We start from the raw sequence: 20895 nt of genomic DNA, 5'->3' as shown, positions 1-20895 counted from the left end.
AGGAAACCGGTTGTGTGTACATTTTCGTTGAGGAAACTGTCGAGAAACTAGACGAGCGAAAAATAGAGCAAGTTCTCTATTTCCTCGACGGGAATGGACAAACTTACCTTGTCGAGTTCCTCGACAGCCTAACAAGGAACTCGACGAGGAAAACGATGTGTTTTGCCCATCGAGTTCCTCGGTCGTGTGTACGAGGCCATAGTTTGTGCAGATCTTCACACATTAACTTCCTTGATCTCTGTGCCATGTATTTACTACGCCCTGTGAGCAGCAGCTGCTTGAACTACTGGAGGCACAAAGGGGAGTTGTTTTGGAGGCATAGTCAGTACAGGAATAGCCATTTTCAGATAGCATTGTACTATGGAATATGTAGTCCTTATAAATTAAAAGTAAACAGTAGTGGAGAAGCAGAAAAGCATGTAGGGAATCAAGGAAGTTGTGGAAAAATAGCCAGCAGATAGGCAGCACTCACAAGAGGATAAGAGATTTTCAACTAAGCTTATATTGGATTGTCAATAATAACTAATGTTTGCATTGCTATTATTGTCTTAGTTAGTAAGAATGCATTTTTCCATCTTAATATAACATTATGAAAACCTTTAATGTAAAAAAAGTTTTTCCTTAACCCCTCTGGCGGTGTTCCCGAGTCTGACTCGGGGTTAGATTTCTGTGCTGCGATCGGTAACCCCGAGTCAGACTCGGGCTTGCCTCGCTAGATCCACAGGCATGGTTTACTTACCTTGTCCCTGGATGTGAGCGAGCGGGACCTCGCTCGATTCACACAGCGTCCTCCTGTGCCGCCGATCTCTGTTCCCTGCGACGTTACGACGCACGGGAGCGGAGAACGGCACCAAATTCAAAAACGTAAACAAACACATTACATACAGTATACTGTAATCTTATAGATTACAGTACTGTATGTAAAAAATACACCCCCCTTGTCCCTAGTGGTCTGCCCAGTGCCCTACATGTACTTTTATATAATAAAAACTGTTCTTTCTGCCTGGAAACTGTAGATTGTCCATAGCAACCAAAAGTGTCCCTTTATGTCAAAAATAGTTTTAGAGCAGCTAGAAAACAGCGATAATAAATTATAATCACTTGCAGAATTGAGCGATAGCGATTTGTGGGGAAATTCGTCATAAAAAAATAAAAGTAATGACAGCGACAATACTGCAACTGAGCAAATTTCAGTGATTTTGAGTTGATTACATTATTGAATAATTTTTATTATAATTATATTATTATTTGTTATAATTATTTATAGTTATTTATTAGATTATAATTTATAATTTTGTTTTTAAAAAAATGTCATACCCGGGATGCCTACTAGTCTCTTGTTTGGTCAGATTTAAGTGAGTTATTCCTAAGAATTACAGGCCTACATTATATAACACCAAATTTCCTTGCAAATAATGGTACCGCTTTCAGCACCTTTTTTCTGAAAGAATCATACCACCAGGGAGGTTAAAGTAATCAAAAAGTCCTTATATAACTTTGTTCAGTCTGTGCTGACCAAAAGTGCTATATACACTATATTACCAAAAGTATTGGTACGCCTACCTTTACACGCACATGAACCTTAATGGCACCCCAGTCATAGTCTGTAGGGTTAAATATTGAGTTGTTCCACCCCCTTTTGCAGCTATAACATATATATATATATATATATATATATATATATATATATATATATATATATATATATATATATATATATATATATATATGCGTATGTATACAGTATCTCACAAAAGTGAGTACACACCTCATATTTTATTATATCTTTTTATGTGACAACACTGAAGAAATTACACTTTGCTACAATGTAATGTAGTGAGTGTAAAGCTTGTATAAAAGTGTAAATTTGCTGTCCCCTCAAAATAAGTGAAAATATAATTATTTTTTTATCCAAATGACATGTGTGAATAGAGCCTTAGACAGTAGATTGTGTTTATGTACAGAAAATGTATTTACTAAAAATATAGATTTGATAAACAGTAGCACAAATATGATGTGATATGTAAACTGCAACTACATCATTTTATTTTACAGGGTCTCTGTTTTCAGAAAATGTATAATATTTTGTGGGTTTAAGTATGCTTGGTGCCTAAAATGTGCATTTTAGGCATGTATACAAAAAAAGATCCAGCTGCTAAAGGGTAAACATATTACAAGACTTAAAAAACTATGCTAAACAAGCTTTTTTTATATGCATGTTTTTTTTTTTCTTGTTTTTTTTTTAAAAAAGCTTTTAAAATGTGACATAGAGTCGAAGACAACACAGTTTATATACTGTATTATGCAAAAAAATACTAGCTTTTAAAAGAGAATCCAAACATGGGGCACATGTAAGTGGAATACCTCCCAACAGGCATATGCAACAGGTCAGAAATTATGTCCTTGTGGCTCAGCATGCACCAAAAGTTCTGCTTATATCAATCTGTCAGCAAGTGGATAATTTGGCAGGTTTATATATTCTCTGTTACCAGTTTGAAGCGTACTGATCCCAAATGAACAAGGCATGTCATATAGGCTCACGGTTGATTGAGCAGGATGTGGCAGTTTAGCATTAGTCCTTTCCTATGCTGTAGCTGAAGGCAAAGTGATTTTTGTGTAGTGATTCCTTTTATACACTCTCCGACATCTGCAGTGAACAACTAGCAAAGTATCTGGAAGGCTACTGGGAACAAATAATAATGCTGTGCATATTATGATATGCTTTTTCCCTTTTTGCTTATTGCACATAATGGTGTGATCATAAATAGATGGAGACGTGGTAAAACATAGTGACAGAAAAGTGTGCATTAAAAGAAAAGTATGTTTTTTTTCCCTATTCATATTTACCTCGGTGGATACAGCATCAGACTGATGCTGCATTTGTCCCCCGGCGTCTCTGCATTGAGAACCGAGACACCGAACACCGCCGGTGGCTCGGTTCTCACTCCTCCTGGAGCAAAGCGATGCTGACTGCCAGCATGGCTTCTGCTCTACTTCTCAGCGCTCATTGAAGTGCTGAGCAGTGGAGGGGCGGGGAGTGGCCATCTCAGCGGCACTCTGAGACTGCCATCAAGCAGGGCAGCTGGCAGATTCCAACTTGGAAGTCGTAATGAGACATTGCCCCTACTGATGGCAGTGACGTCAGCGGAGAGTGGACTTCAGGCCGCTCTCCACTGAAAACGGATCACAGGAGTGCAAAACGAATTGCACTCCTGTGACCCAGAGGTGAAGCCCAGCCTAAAAAACTCAGGCTGGACTTTTCCTTTAAATATCTTTATTTTTTGTTAAATTGGGCAATAACAAAAACAAAACTTTTTTTTTCTTCTAAACTGGTACTTCACGTGTATATCCTGATTTTAAATATATTTACAGTAAATACACTTTACTAAATTTGCCCTATCAGTCATTTATGGTAGCTGGTTGAAAATAGAAAACTTAGAATAACTGTTTTCTTTCCTGAAGGTTATCATCCTATTTTAGGTTAACTTGAATTATAGTTATTTGCCATCTCTTTAAGTGAGCAATTTTTACAAAAATTATAGTCTTAATGTTTTGTTCGAGTCTGTCCAATGACATGTTTTTTACATTTCTTTTTCTGAGCCTAGGACAAATGATAATTGCCACTTTAGGCTGGATTCATACCTATGCAGTTTTAGTGCTTTTTGCATTTTGCAGATTTGCACTACATTCCATTTAACATTCTTTCGTATTTAAGGCCTGATTCACACCTATGCATTTTTTGTGCTTTTTGCATTTTGCAGATTTGCACTACAGTCCATTTATCATGGTTTCCTATGGAACACGTTCTGCAGTTCAAATCTGCAAAATGCAAAAAGCACTAAAGATGCATAGGTGTGAATCCAGCCTAAGGCTATGATTATGAGCTTCCAGAAACACTTGCTACACAGCGAAAAGAAAATCAACATTTAGTACTAGTTCACACCAGACGCAGTTCCGTTCATTTCCATGCACTTTTTTTCTGCACAAAATGCATGCACAGTGTATTCCATGTATTCCAATGGCTCTGGTTCACACCATGCAGTCAGTTTCTGGTCAGTTTCTGCACCGGAAACTGACTGCATGGTGTGAACTAAATGGTAAACACTATGCATGCATTTTTAGTGCAGAAAAAAAGCACATGGAATTGAACGGAACTGCATCTGGTGTGAACTGGCCCTTTGGCTTTAAGTCAGAAGTAAATTAGGCCCCATGTACACGGGACTCTGCTAAACGTACGTTCAGAGGCAGTTGGACGTTTTTTTTCAACTTCCCCCTGAACTCATTCAATGTTATCCTATGTGACCATGTACACGTTTATTGACGTTTTTGGGCAGTTGCATTTAACAGCGTTTCTTTGAAAGCAAAAAATGCTTTCAGACGCCAAAGATTTCCCCGTTTCAGCTGCAAAACGCGGCTAAGCGTGACTAAACGCAGTCACTCGCATTTAGCAGCACTTCTTTCATAGGAGTTTTTCGTTTTTTTAAAAAATAAATAAAAAATATATATATTTTTTTTAAACGCTTCTAAACGCAAACATGGTGAAACGCCGCTAAACTCGGCATGTAAATGCATTAAAACTGACGTTTTAAATGTGGGTTACTGTCTGTCAAGTTAAATCATTCAGGAGCAGTTGAAAAAACGTCCCATGTACAGCCTTAGGCCTCGTAAACACGACCGAGGAACTCGACGGGCGAAACACACCGTTTTCCTCGTCGAGTTCCTTGTTAGGCTTGTCAAGGAACTCGACAAGCTTGCTTTGTGTACACACTGTCAAGACAAAATCTCCTCGTTCTCAAACGCGGTGACATACAACACATACAACGGCAGGCAGGCAGGCGTTTTGCTAATCTCATGTGTTTGCGTGTTAAGTAAAAGTTTGGTCAGAGACGATTTGCACTTTTCAGTCTGTTACAGCTTGAAAAATGTGTTATCTCCATTACAAATTCTACTTTTACTCCCGTCTCATACTTTATTCTGAGCAAGCGCGGGTTTCTTAGCATACACACACTCGAGTTTCTCATCGGAAACCAGCCCGACCAGGAACTCGACGAGCCAATTTGAGACTCCCGTCGAGGAAATAGAGAACTTGCTCTCTTTTTGGCTCGTCGAGTTTCTCGACAGTTTCCTTGACGAAAATGTACACACGACCGGTTTCCTCGGCAAAAAAATATCTCCTAGCAAGTTTCTTGCTGGTTTTTGCCAAGAAACTCGGTCGTGTGTACGAGGCCTTAGGATACAGCCTCATGGGTTTGTACATCTGCAAGGGTATCCCTTAAAAAAAAAAAATCAGTTATATATGATATAAATTAAGTATGGGCTACTTCCTACCCTTTGGATGACTGTATATTATTTTAAAAGTGATTTCAAGCGTATATCAATGCAGTATTATCCCTGAAGATGATCATATACACAAATATAGTATTACACAAAATTGTTGATAGTGTGACCAAAGCTTAAAGCTCATTACTCCTGCAAATGTTTTTTTATTTATGAATAGACTTTGGACATTCAAAATACTTCTGTCCAGTTTTTACTGCTATCTTTAACCCAGCTGATGAGATTTCACCTTCATTTCTGCCCCTATGACAGCTGTACAGAAAATGAGGGGAGGGATTGTCATTGTGACTAGAGGACACAGACAATTACAGTAATTCGACAGAGGTCCTTCCATTTGCCCATTTTACTGAAAAAAATAGTTTTGCTGCAGTTTGTACACCAACTGGATACATTTTCCATCACATCTCTCCCCTACAGGAATTGAGGGAAAATCTTTTCAATGGCAACACAGACTATCCCTGTCATGCTTTGTTCAAAACTAAAATAAAAGTTTTGATTTGATTTTTATTGTAATGTACTGTATGGTGCCTAGATTAGCACATAGGAGACTGGTGTCTACAAAATAAATTTCCAGGTAGGTTGGAAGGAGCTTTTCTCAGAGAATAAGTGCAGGTACTCCTTCCTTCTAAGTTACTAGTAATGGCGATGATCAGAGATTTTTAGCGGGACTGTGATATTGCAGCAGATAAATCTGACATTAATGCCCCGTACACACGATCAGAGTTTCCGATGGCCTAAAATCCAATGAAATTTTTCGGCGGAATTCCTTTCAAGCTGTCTTGCATACACACTGTAAGAACAAATTCTGACTGTCCAAAACGCAAAATGCGTCGACTTGATTCTGAGCATGTGTGGGTTTTTTCTCCATTGGAGTTGCACACAGACAATAGAGATTTCCTATTGGTTTTTTTTCAAACATGTTCTATTATAAGGGGTTGATTTACTAAAGGCAAATCCACTCTGCACTGCAAGTGCACTTGAAAGTGCACTTGGAAGTGCAGTCACTGTAAATCTGAGGGGACGATCTGAAATCAGGGGAAGCTCTGCTGATTTTATCATCCAATCACGTACAAGAAAAACAGCAGTATTTTATTTCCCCTTCATGTTCCCTTCAGATCTACAGCAACTGCACTTCTAAGTGCACTTCCAAGTGTTGTATTGCAACGTGGAGTTGCCTTTAGTAAATAAACCCCTAAGTGACACTTTTTGGGACAAGTGACACCAATACAGTGATCAGTGCTAAAATAAAATGCACTGTCACTGTATAAATGACACTGGCAGAGAAGGGGTTAACATCAGGGGCAATTAAACGGTTAAGTGGGCTCCTAGGGAATGCTTTCCAAATGTGGGAGGAATGCTGCGACAGGAGGAAAAGAGAGATCTGTGTTTCTGATTGGCAGAAACACAAGATCTCAATTTTCCTCCCTCACAGAATGGTGATCTGCCATTCTGCCTGTCCTTAGAATGATCAGTGAGTTTCGGCTGGCGTCTCAGTCAACGGACCAGTTTATTGGCTCCCACTGTGTTAAATCACAGCGGGAGCAGGGCTTCGTCTGCGTGCATGTGCCCTTTAAAGAAATCTAAAACCATATCATAAAAAAGCATGTTATCTTCACCTCTAAGTTTAGATTCACCAATTTTAAACAAGATGAATCCCTTTGTGAATAAAACCTTGGCAGAGTCATCCATTACTACATGGCACCCAATAGGCCTTAAAAAATTCAGCTGACTTAAGAAAAATCAGGTACTGTATTTATTGGCGTATAACACTCACTTTTTTACCCTAAAAATAGAGGGTAAACTGTGCATGCGTGTTATACGCAGGGGGCTGTGGAATGTTTTTTTCCTGAAACGTTCCTCTTAAAGTTAGGGTGCGTGTTATATGCCTGTGCGTGTTATACGCCGATAAATACAGTATTTTCTATTGTTCATGGAAGACTGCTATAATTTAATGGACATTGGTCATGAAATTGTCTGACAAACTTTATATTTATTGGTGTCTGCTTGCAAAATAAGTTGTCAATGTACTGTATTAAAAAATAAATAAAATAAGGCTACCGATGAATTTAATGTGTGTGATTTGAACCCATGTTTTCGACATGTCAATCTTTTTCTTCATCGTTCAAATGTTTGTTTTAGTCTCAGTGGGATTTTTGCTCTATGCTGTTTAGGTGTAGGAGCTTAAAGCAGATCTAAGTGAATTACACAGCTACTGCACATATTCAGAAATGTCATTTCTCAGCTAGGTACCTGCGCTATTACAGATTTTATGGGAAAAAAAGATTATTGGTTTGTTTGGTTTTATATGATTGAAAGAGCCATGAATAGTTAGAGGTGGGGAAAAAAAAATCAAAGGAACAAATAGCAGTAGACATTGGCAGAAAGCAATACTTACCAAACTGTGCATATTGTATTATATTTGACACTGTTTCCTGGATAGAACTATACATGAATGAATAAAACACGTACTGTTTTTTTTTTCTATTATACCCTAAATCAGACTAAAGTTTGTTTTTATTTTACTTATTTTTTAGGGTTTTAGTTTTACCATTTTTCCCCAGTGGTAAACTTGTATTACTTTTGTCATATTTTTATTGTTTTCTGCCACTCCACTTAGGATAGTTACATTCATTTTTGTCCCTGTGATAATTACAGATTTTCTCATACTTTACATACTTCTGCCAGAATTTGTAAAAGGCAGACTATTAAAGAATAGTACAATTATTAAACAATTATAGTAATAAAGTTAAATAATTAAATTGTCCTGTTCCAAAATGTGCATACTCTCAGTTCTTAACCTCTTGCCGACCGCGCTATAGCAAAAATACTGCTACAGCGCGGTCGAGTTACTGTGACAGGACGTCCCTGGGACGTCCTCGTGCACTTCCGCGTTTGCGCGTCCCCTGGGGCGCGCTCGCGGAAGTGTCCGTGCTCGCCGGGTCTAGAAGACCCGGCGCATCACGGATCACGGTAAATTGCCGCTGATAGCGGCCGTTTACCACGTGATCGCTCCGTCAAATGACGGAGCGATCACTTGTCAACAAACCGGCGTCATTTGATGACGCCGGTTCCTCCCTCCCCTCTCTGTACCGTTCGGTACAGTGCGAGAGGAGAGGGGGGGGAGCGCGGGGTGTCAGCACTGCTGTGGCTGGACAACTGCAGTCACAGATCCATTCCAGCTCAGCTATCCCTGCGCAATACTCTGCAAATACCCCATGCTCTGGCAATACCCCCCATGCTCTGGCAATACCCCCCATGCTCTGGCAATACCCCCCATACTCTGGCAATACCCCCCATACTCTGGCAATACCCCCATACTCTGGCAATACCCCCCATACTCTGGCAATACCCCCCATACTCTGGCAATACCCCCCATACTCTGGCAAAACCCCCCATACTCTGGCAATACCCCCCATACTCTGGCAATACCCCCCATACTCTGGCAATACCCCCCATACTCTGGCAATACCCCCCATACTCTGGCAATACCCCCCATACTCTGGCAATACCCCCCATACTCTGGCAATACCCCCCATACTCTGCAATACCCCAATACTCTGCAATACCCCGCAATACTCCAATACCCCGCAATACCCCAATACTCCCCAATACTCCGCAATACCCCAATACTCCGCAATACCCCAATACTCCGCAATACCCCAATACTCCGCAATACCCCAATACTCTGCATATATAATGTTTTGGGGTTCTATGTAATTGTAAGAATTGGTCTGGGTGTTCCAGAACGCCTGATGGCGCTCCCTGCATTATGGGCCTTTCTATGTGGTCACGCCGTGTAAAAGTCGCACACATGGGGTATCGCCATACTCGGGAGGAATAGCAGAATGTGTTTTGGGGTGTAATTCGTGGTAAGCATATGATGTGTGTGAGAAATAACCTGTGAATATGACAGAAACAAGTTTTTTTGTTTTTTTTTTACAGAATTTTCTGTCGTTTTTCTTTTATAGCGCAAAAAATAAAAACCGCAGAGGTGATCAAATACCATCAAAAGAAAGCTCTATTTGTGTGAAAAAAAGGACAAAAATTTCAAATGGGTACAATATTGTATGACTGAGTTATTGTCATTCAAATTGTGAGAGCACCGAAAGCTGAAAATTGGTCTGGTTAGGAAGGGGGTTTAAGTGCCCAGTGGTCAAGAGGTTAATACTGTGGGGGTTATTTACTAAAGGCAAATCAACTTTGTACTACAAGTGCCACGTGCACTTGGAAGTGCAGTTGCTGTAAATCTGAGGGGAAGATCTGCAATGAGGGGAAGCTCTGTTGATGTTATCATCCAATCATGTGCAAGCTAAAATGCTGTTTTTTATTTCCTTGCATGTGCCCCTCGGATCTACAGTGACTGCACTTCCAAGTGCACTTTCAGTGCACTTTGCACTTGTAGTGCAACATGGATTTGCCTTTCGTAAATAACCCCCTATGTGTTGTCCCCTTAGCATCAATGCTAAGCTTGCAGTCTTTTGTACTTTTTAAATAAGGTCCTTTATTTTTTAATTTGGGGTGAAACTGTTCATCCTTTTTGGCAAGGTTTTTTTTGTTGACAGCCCCTGCAAAACCTTCACTTTTTCTGGTGGGTCAATAAAGGGTCAACTTTGCCCTTATGCTTAGAATCATTGTCATGTTGGTATATGAATGTCCAACGAGTACCAATTTTCCTCCAACATTTTCTGGTAATGTGCTGCATTTAGCTTGCCATCAATTATAGCTAAATTCCCTGGGCTGCTGTAGTTGGCACACTTCAAATCCACCTTCATGCTTTATGGAAGAGATAAAAAAAAAAATTGTTTTATGGATTCTCTGGGTACTGTTTAGCATATTGTAAGCAGACTGTTCTGTGGCATTAGTGCAGAAAAATGACTAGTGTTTTACAAACTATATAAACTTAAAAGCATAACTGTAGGTAAAGGAAATATCCCAAGATAGGACACAGACAGCCGTAAATATCTAACAGACCTTCATGAACAAATTGGCAGAAGTTGGGTTTTCACTAAAATGGCATTTGCCTTTAAAGAGTCCTATTTAACATACAAATAACTGCTGATTTAAAGACTGATGTTTCTTAGAAGTCATCTTTGTTCCCTTTGTCTGAAAGTCTTTTGAATTGGTTAATTTCCTTACCTAAAGATAAAAGGAGAAAGGAAATAAAGGAATATTTTTTTAAGTTGTTTTAAAAATCTTAGCATAACACTTAGGACCAGTTAGACCAGGGGTCAGCAACTATTTTCGACTTAAGGGCCGGATTCAATGCATGTGAATGCATGGAGGGCCACATTCACCTGCTAATAAATTAAGATAATAATAATCCTAACGTAGTAATAATAACAGTACAGGTTTACCTCACTTTACAGTGCTTCACTAATACAAAGCTAAGTCACCTTGAGGGATCATGTGGCTGGGAATTTGGAAATAACTGCCGCCTCTCTCATCCTGGCACCCAAGGGTGGCTAACGTTAGCCCTGCTAGCCAGCATGGTCTGGAAATTTAGTTCTTGTCCCTAGGGAAAATGGGGTTCCTGCCCTTAGGGGTGATAGGGGGTCTCTGTCACCAAGTGTGAAGGGGTCACTGTCCCCAGGGGAGAAGAAGTCCCTATCCCCAGGGGAGAAGGAGTCCCTATACCCAGGGGAGAAGGAGTCTCTGTCCCCAGGGGTGATGGGGGCCCTGTCCACAGGGAAGAATGGGTCCTCTGTAACCCTATAGCAGTTTCCTCTGTCCCCTTTCACATCACTCCCATAGTATCCTCTGCACCCCCCCCCTAGAAGGTTTACTGTGCCCCCCAAAGCAGTGTTATCTGTTCCTTGCACACCCCTACTGTAGTTTCCTCTGTTCCACCTGCACCCAACCCCTCCCTACACAAACACACACAGTGTAGGTAGAATTCTCTTACCTTACACAGGTGCATAGTGAGCAGAGCAGAGATCGGCATCACAGATCTGGATGGGGGCTGGAACTGCTGAAGTTAACTTTTCACATTAACAGGCTGGTGATTGGTTGCTAGGATCGCCTGACAACCAATCACCTGCTGTTTAATGTAAAAAGTTAACTCCAGTTGTTCCCGCCCCCATCCAGCCCTATCATACTGGCCACTTGCCACTGTCCAATGAATAGGAGAGCAGCAAAAATGTCTGTGGGCCAGGTTTAGCACCTAAAATCTGAAAGAATCATACCGCCAGGGAGGTTAAACACTGTGCATGTGTAAGGCCACTTTCACACAGGCTGTCTGATCAGGTCCGCTTGTCAGTTTTTCAGGCAGACCTGATTGGACCTTCCAGTCACCTTTATAGAGCAGCGGATGTCAGCCGACACATAACCACTGACACGTACCACCATCGAACTCGAACCAAAAACAGATGGATGGTGGTCCTATTCAGGGCCGGCCTTTGGGGTGTGTGAGTCATGCGGCTGCACAGGGCGCCATGGGCAACAGGGGGCACCGTGTGGCACACACAGCTCACAGAATGTGAGTCACATCAGGGCGACCCTAGATGGGGTGCAGTTCACCCAGGTGCCACAGAGGTGGGGCGCTCAAGCGCCAGAGTGCTCCCCTTCCTCTTCCCCCTTGTCTCTCTCACAGCTCACACCCGCTGCGCTGTTTTCCTGGTTCCTTCTTATCCCCCCCACAAGCCGTGCGGGGGCTGCCTGCCTGTAACACTCCCCCATCTAATGCTGTCCCTCAGGGATCTCCAATGTCTCCAGAGGCAGCCTGAGTTGGTGGGCGTAGCTGGGGGTGTGGCTGCTTCCTCCACTCCTCCCACAGACTCCTTCACTCTGGCTGATCCCACAGCTGAAGGAGAAACGAGGACACAGCAGCATCTCCAGGCATGCTGTAAGTTGATTGCTGCACATGTCCCTACATAGAATCCTGACCTGGCACCATACCACCCCAGCCTGCCCTATGCCACCACAGCCTGCCCTAAGCCACCGCAGTAATTTACATGGGGCCATTTGGGGGGGGAGCGCCACAGGATTATCTCGCACAGGGCGCCTGAACACCTAAGGCCGGCCCTGGTCCTATTCCCCATCCATCTGGCAGATTAGATGACATTGGATGGAAATGAACAGGCAGTCCATTTCCATCTGATTGCCCGCACAGAGGAGAGTGGGACTGTGTCTGTGTCTGCTCTGCATATTGGCTTGGAGCGGACACGGACCTGTCATCTGCCTGCTCAGCAGGGATCAACTGCCTACTCATCAAGTGGATTCCAATTAGCGGAGACACCCATTTTAAAGGGGAGTTAGTAAAATCAAAGTTGTTAAATGTGACATTTATTTCAAGATACAACAGTTATCTGTAAACCATACAGTTACATTTTTGCTGCCTTTTTTAGCAGCAAAAGGACCTAATTTCATCTAAAATGCAGAGGGTGTCAATTCTATAGTAACTTCAGTGCAGAATGAACTGCGCTGTCATCATATTAAAGAATGTGGAAAATAAAAGTATCGATTGGCAGGATCATTAGGTTAAAAAAAATATGTTATGAGCTGGACTCAAGAAAACTGCTGTGTTAATGCTAATAACTGACTGCAGCAAATACAGTATGTAATTTTTGTTTTTGTTCTAATTGTATTTATTTTTCTACCAAGTGCCTAACAACATTTTAAAACCAGAACAGTTTTGTATGTGTGTGTTTAGAGGCATATATAAAAGGTGTGCTAATATACATTTTTTATATTTTTTTTCTAATTTCAGTTTACATAAAACTTTGATGGACCTGCAAAATCAACAGCTTCAACAGTTAAGCAACTGGCTTTCGCAAACAGAAAATCGGATTAAGAAAATGGATTTGGAAATGTTGGGTCCTGACTTGGAAGATATAAAGCGCCAAATAGAAGAACATAAGGTTTGGTTTCTTGTATACTAACCACTTTACTATTTCTAATATTTCCCAATGACTGGTTTTGTGCACCTGCTGCAGTAGGGCCCATACTCTCTCTTTTGGATTTTGAATCCTTTTCATTTAATTGAGAATCCACCAGAAAGAGATGGAATAATATAAGTAAGCAGGAACTCTCCTGGAGTTGAGGATGTAAGCAGGAAAATTCCATATGGCAGTATAAAACACAAAGAAAGTTATGGCCACTGACATACTCCGTCTTAACCAATAACTAAAATATTACTTTTGGGGTCAGCTCACCCTTTAATATCAACCTTTTATGGAAAATATAAACATAAATTACTATCGATTTTGCTTTTTTACATGTATTTTGTTTGTTCTTTAAAACAATTGGGCCATATAACATACATTGTAAATAGCCAGTATAATAAACTTTCATACATACTGACTGATTAAACTGTTGTATCAGATTGACCTCTCTTTTTCCTAGTGCATTACTATGGGGGTTATTTACAAAAGGCAAATCCACTTTGCACTACAAGTGCACTTGGAAGTGCAGTCACTGTAGATCTGAGGGGAAGACCTGAAATTAGTTTATTATCCAATCATGTGCAAGCTATAATTATGTTTTTTATTTACCTTGCATGTCCCCCTCAGATCTACAGTGACTGCACTTCCAATTGCACTTTCATGTGCACTTGCAGTGCACCTGTAGTGCAAAGTGGATTTGCCTTTCGTGAATTACACCTTATGTCTTTTTTTTTTTATTGACACTTTTAGTCAGTTTCAAAGACACTTTGGCTATAACAAAGCTGACCTTGATTTGTTTGTGCATCATAGAAACCACTGGTCCGTTACCATTATTCTAACTGAAAGATAACCTTCAGAAATACAGCTGAGTTCTGCTGTTTTGTAAATGCATCTTTATAATTTTATTTTTTTTCTAAAAACTGTAGGCTTTCTGTATTATTAAGTTTGTGAAATATAAAAGTCACCTTAGGTTATTTGAAATGGTAAATTTGTCATATAAAATATTTTTCCATAAAAGGAACGGTGAAGCCTGTTGGTTAATACCTATCTTCACTTTTGTTCTAATATTTTAGGCTGTGTCACACTCACTGCCTTATCTGTATACTTCAGTTGTGGTTTGTTGGGGCAAATGATAAGGTATTGTTTGCTGGCACTTTTTGGTGCATTTCCAAATATTAAAATTGGATTGGTAGAACCTAATTCGTATATCTTTCAGGAAAAATATTTAAATATATCTAAAAGTTGCATGGTGCAAGGGAGTTTTCCCCAGAGCTTAATGAATGTGGTTAAATTTCACTTTGCAAAAAATACCCATTCATGTGCAAAGAAAACAAAAACAGCATTTTGTAGCTTGCTTGTACATATTGAATGATTGAGGTCAACGGAGCATCACCTCATTTGCCTGGCTCTGGGGTAATTCCCTTGCAAAGTGAACACTCTATTTGCCTTTAGTGAATTAACCCCTTAGTTGCTGGCAGGAAAATGAAAGTATTTGCTGGAGATTACATCATTTCACTTTGATGCAACTCTTTCAATACACTCAGGCCTCGTACACACGACCGAGTTTCTCGGCAAAAACTAGCAAGAAACTTGCTGGGAGATATTTTTTGCCGAGGAAACCGGTCGTGTGTACATTTTCGTCGAGGAAACTGTAGAGAAACTCGTCGAGCCAAAAAGAGAGCATGTTTTCTATTTCCTTGATGGGAATGGAGAACATTGGCTTGTCGAGTTCCTCGACAGCCTAACAAGGAACTTGACGAGGAAAACGATGTGTTTCGCCCGTCGAGTTTCTCGGGGGTGTGTACGAGGCTTCACAGAAAAGTTAACAAGATGCTGTGTTTTTAAAGCAGTCACAGGGAAGAAGTGTGTGCAGGTAGGCCTGCATGTACAATTGTTCTCTAGCTATTTTACAGGTTTTTAATAAAAAAATAAACAATTAGTTTTTTTTTAATCCCTTAAAATAATGTTTTCACAGTAGTTTTCCCTTAATCAAGAGTCATGTAATACTTTAAACCCCAGTGGATGTTGAGTTTACTTTACAGCCTGTCTTGCAAAAAAAAAATATCTCCTTTTGTAGACACTTATATGCATAGAGTTAGACAATGTGTCAGTAGCAAACATGGGCTGCATAGCAAAAAGAACGTCAGGTTAAGCGGCCATATAGCATTAAAGAACCTGACAGAAGAGAAAGGAGTTTAAGTACAGGAAGAAGATTCTTCAGTTCATTAGTAGCTATTGTAACTGCCTGGAAATCCTTTTTATCTTTCATGAATGGACTTCCTCTTTAATTTTTGAGTTTTATACTTCTTTTGTCCATTGCCACCTTTTACATAAATTGTGAGAGAGAGGAGGGAGATTGTATTTTGACAGAAAAGATAATTAGACAGGCTAGCCTAGTTCTATTACTTTCATTTATTACAAAATGGAAAGATTGTGTTTAACACAAGCAGATAACTACTAAATTACTAAATGCAGTCATGCTGTTAATAAATGGTTTGAATAAGATATTACTCATAGCAGCAAAAGCAAGAAACAGTTGTTTTCTGTGTGTTCCATGGCAAAGCTATTTATATAAAATGTGTCATGTTTATTTTACAAGTCCAGTAATTTTTATTTTCCATCATTTGAAATATACTCTCACATAATGAGGTAATATACACAGATGTGTAAAGTGTACTATGTCACATTGATTTATTTATTAATCACGTGACCTACAAAAGGTTTTCCCCCTTTTATCACCAGGGTATTTTTACTATTCAGCACTGTGCTACTTTAACCGATTGCCACCTGCCGCACGCAGGTATACGTCTGGAGCATGGCACGGGCAGGCAAAAGGATGTACATGTACATCCCCTTTAAGAAGCGGCTGTTGTGGGCACGCGCCACAATCTCTGTGAGCGCTCCCACGGGTTCCGCATACTCGATCGCCGCAGGCATACCCGTGATCGTCTCATGGAGAGATAGAACGGGGAGATGTTAGTGTAAACACATCTCCCCGTTCTGCCTAGTAAGGCCTCGTACACACGACCGAGTTTCTCGGCAAAAAACAGCAAGAAACTTGCTGTTTTTTTTTTTTTTTTGCAGAGGAAACCGGTCATGTGTACATTTTTCGACGAGGAAACTGTCGAGGAACTTATTAAGCTAAAAAGAGAGCATGTTCTCTTTTTCCTCGACGGGAATGGAGAAAATTGGCACGTCGAGTTCCTCGACAGCCGAACAAGGAACTCGACGAGCAAAACAATGTGTTTCACCCGTTGAGTTCCTCGGTCGTGTGTACGAGGCCTTACAAGGAACTCGACGAGCAAAACGATGTGTTTCGCCCGTCGCTGATTGTGTTCCCTGTTATCGGAAACACGATCAGTGAAGTGTCACAGCAAGCCACGCCCACCTACAGTAAGAATCACTCCTTAGGGAACACTTAACCCCTACAGCGCCACCAGGTGGTTAACCTCATTCACTGCCAGTGTCATTTTCACAGTAACCAGTGCTTTTTTATAGCACTGATCGCTGTAAAAATGACAATGGTCCCAAAAATGTTTTAAAAGTGTCCGATGTGTCCGCCATAACGTCGCAGTCATGATAAAAATCGCAGATCAATGCCATTAATAGTAAAAAAAATGCTATAAAACGATCCCCTATTTGGTAGACGCTATAACTTTTGCGCAAACCAATCAATAAACGCTTATTGCTATTTTTTTACCAAAATATGTAGAAGAATACGTATCGGCCTAAACTGAGGGAAAAAAAATATATATTTTTGGGGGATATTTATTTTCGCAAAAAGTAAAAAAATATTGCAGAGGTGATCAAATACCACCAAAAGAAAGCTCTATTTTTTTTGCCTCAAAGTTATTAAGGCAAGAACATCTAAGGGCTTAATTTCAGGAATATACACCACTCTGGGGGTTAGAGCAATAAGTAGAGCAGGTCCCTCTAAGAGCAGAGAGGGGTGGGAAAGGGATGTGGGGATAGTAACTCCTGAACAGTGGGACAGGATCTTACAACGAGGAGCATTGAGTGTCTCACCTGTTTTTATTGCATAGGGTATACCACACCCCCCAAAAAATGTTCAAACTAGTGTCGAGGCAAAACAACGAATGCCCAAGGTGTAAAGCTAAAGGGGATTTCATACATATGGTTTGGAAGTGCCCAAGGCTCTAAAGCTATTGGGTGGAGATAATTGAGAGGATCAACAAGACTTTTGGGTCCTCCCTCGACCCAGTGGCTATGACTTGCCTCTTAGGGTGTATGGAGGACAATAGAGTCCCTTCAGGCAATCTGGAAGCAGTATTGAGATGCCTATTTCAGGCACGCAAGATAATAGCCCAAAAATGGCAGGCACACGTCCCCCCGTCTGTAGAAAACTGGGTAGCAACCATTAACTTAACCATCTCTAGCGAAAGAGTGAGCTTCACTAGACAGGGCAAGTGTGGGGAATTTGTGAGATTGTGGGGACCTTGGATGAGGGCTGTTGGAGACGCTCTGTAGGGGGTTCCAGCGAGGCTATCCGCCTTGGTCTATTAAAACTCTACTTTCCCTGTCTATAATGGTTTTGTGCGGTCTATCCGCCCTAAACCATCTAGGAGGGGTTTCCTAACGTGGTCCTTATTTACATTATTCGCCTGGAAGACTCTCCCCTTCAATAACTTAAGGCTACACCAAGTATATCTGTGTGGTCTACCCTCTTCCCTCGGTTAGGCAACTACAAGGGAGGTACGCTCTGTAGGGATGGGGTAGGGAGGGTGGGAGGGGGGGAAGGGAGATACAAGGGAATGGTCTCAAGGGGAAATGGTAGGAAGAAGATATCTACTGTTATCTTAAAATAACTGTATTTTTTTAATTAGTGTTTATTTTTTTTCTGTAATTATGTTACTTGTATCTGTCAATTGTTGGACCAAGAAAATTCAAATAAAAACAAAATGAGGAAACTAATGGGAAATCCACAAGTGCACCTACAGTGCTCTTCGAAGTGCAGTCGCTGTAGATCTGAAGGGAACATGCAAGAAAAAAAAATGATTTTTGCTTGCGCATGATTGGATGATAGAAATCAGCAGAGCATCCCCTTATTTCTTCCCCTCAGATCTACAGCGACTGCACTTCCAAGTGCACTTCCAAGTTATCACATAGTACAGGGTGCTGTAATTGGCCCAGGTCCCATTTGATCACCGGTGACCTTTCACAAATCACACAGTAGTAAACAATGATGACATGAATGGATTCCATTAATGACTGTTGTTTACTGGGTGACAAGTGATTGCACAACGATCACATGGTATCTGAGTCAATTACATTGACCCAATACCAAGCACCGCAATCTGCTGTGGAAACATTGGCCACATATCGCACACTGTGTGCCGCGGGGGAGCTGCACATTGCGCCTGAGCAGAGAAACATACGGGTACTTTGCAGTGCCTGCACAGGCCACCAGTCAGTGGTAAAAACAAAACTGTTGGCTGGTCAGCAAGAAGTTAATATTATTAGCAATATTGGTATTACTATTTGATTGTATATAAAGTGCTCTAGATCTTCACTTTGTCAGATTACTTCTTACTTCTTGTTGTGACTCTGAAAAGGGGAAATTCCCACACTTGGACACAGACAGAAAAAAAAGGGTTTTAATCAATCCCCACTCTTTAAAACAATGCTTTGGCATTAAATATGCTTTCATTTTAAGTCATATTTCTCTCTAATGTTTTATTTGTCTTTTTGTCTTCATGTAGATTTTGCAGGATGACTTAGAACAAGAGCAAGTCAGAGTAAATTCTCTTACTCACATGGTGGTAGTGGTGGATGAAGCAAGTGGAGATAAAACTACAGCTGCCTTAGAAGAACAATTACAGGCAAGTACAAAAATGATGCAAATATACTGTATGTCTGCATATATAAAATAATATATCATGCTTTTAAGGTAAACAGTTATGGGTGGTCCGATCGGTTCAAATGTGTAAAAGGGGTCCTGCTGCAGGACCATAATCAAGGGCCCTGTGATGGGAGAAAAGGACACCACAATCATTAGAAAGAGCCCCCGGACTAGAAGTCAGGGGGCCCTTCATGGTTCCTTGCATCGGGGCCCTGAAGGTTCTAGTTACACCTCTGTATATCTTTAAATTAAAAAAAAAAAGTTAGCTCTGGATATACTATAATGACAGCCATGTGCACTTGGTGCAGTTTTATGGGTATTTGAAAACTCTGCCAGTGATTAGAGCCTATTTATACACTTGTCCATTTTGATGCACAACAAAAACTGCATTTCACTGCTAGAAACTGCATTTTAAGTAGAAATCCTATTACCGTATTTTCTGTGAGATTGTTTCACAAGTCCCATCTGAGGATTAACCCCTGCAGGACCCTGGTCCATAATTTACAAATCTGCCAAGCTTCCCTCTCCAACAGTCTCTGCTGGCAGTCACCCCCCTGGGGCCCAAATTTACTTGCTCAATACAACAAAATCTAAAGGAGGAGAGATCTCCCCCATGGGGTTGCTTAAACTGTCTTGATGCATTGGACATAAATTTTACATTAGGATTGTAATGTTCCCTGATTCCGATTCCTAAGGATTGGGTAGTACATCCTACATACTGTAAATGGCACAAAGTACAATCAGATACACCACATGCATAGCTCGTACCACAATTTATGTATTGTTTAATCCTAAATTGTTCCCCACTGACCTGACATTTAAAAGCTTCATACTCAAAATGAGATGACAGTACCTACAAGTACTCAGGTCACAGGGGAAACACCCTGGATAGGACAGTTATGTAGGTTGTGTTTTATCAGCAGATGGAAAATGTAAATGGATGCACAGCAACTTGAGAATCTGCAGCCTCTCTGCAAAATTGTAAATATATCTCTATCTATAAGATGGGTACATTTCTCTAAATAAACTCAAGCCGATCACATTTGCTGGAATATATGGTTAAAAAGATGACAGCCCATTCCTCAGATGTATGTCTAGGTTTGTTGCCATGAATACTACTCCCCCTTAGATTAGATAAGATAAGATTTATTATTATTGTAAAAACAAATTCACAATGAAATGACATGAATAATTCACACATTTTACATAGAAAAACAATCATTACTTAACATTTACCATTACAATTTAAAGCCATAATATAAAAGTTATCTCTATTTTTTTCTGCTAGCCAACCTAAGCCCTCTTCCTATGATTCACTTTTGGAATCCTCTCTGTGCTAACTAGGTGCATACACTATCATACTCCTTATGGAAAGCAAAATCAGTACAGCAATTTCTACAGGCCCATGTAAATTATCCTACAGGAATCTTCCTGATAGGGTGGGATGGATGACAACTTGTAACATAAAAGGTAGCATTAACCAAACTGGGTTTGCAATATGTGCAGGAGTAGACAGATCCCATCTCTGCATGATCCTGTAGGGTAACTTTTAGTAAATCTATAATATCAGAATGACAGGTGCTAGTGAGTTGTAGATTATAACTATTATTGTTTATGTAAACCACAAAGCTGTCAAGTTACCTGGAATCACCTGCTCACACCATCAGGATATCATTAATATAGTGTCCTTACCAATGGATGTTCCTGACGAAAAGATTGGAGGTCCCTCCCAAAGCTTTGCCCAATAAGGGTGAAGAATGCACTGTTCAGCGCTGAACACCCTGCAAATTTGGGTGTTCCCCCACGAATGGGGCGAAC

General features: G+C 40.6%; 1 protein-coding gene across 1 annotated transcript in view; it reads left to right on the top strand.

The window, feature by feature from the left end:
* Positions 1-20895, top strand: part of DMD (dystrophin) — a 2981380-nt gene that overhangs the window by 932184 nt on the left and 2028301 nt on the right. Inside the window, exons 12-13 of the mRNA XM_040336499.1 lie at positions 13043-13193; positions 18938-19057. Coding sequence (XP_040192433.1) covers positions 13043-13193; positions 18938-19057 — 271 coding nt within the window. The remainder of the gene's footprint in view (positions 1-13042; positions 13194-18937; positions 19058-20895) is intronic.

The sequence above is a fragment of the Rana temporaria genome, chromosome 2, assembly GCF_905171775.1.
Source record: "Rana temporaria chromosome 2, aRanTem1.1, whole genome shotgun sequence".
Taxonomy (NCBI): Eukaryota; Metazoa; Chordata; class Amphibia; order Anura; family Ranidae; genus Rana; species Rana temporaria.
Note: the sequence above shows the minus strand (reverse complement) of the source record. Positions and strands in the feature narration are given on the sequence as shown.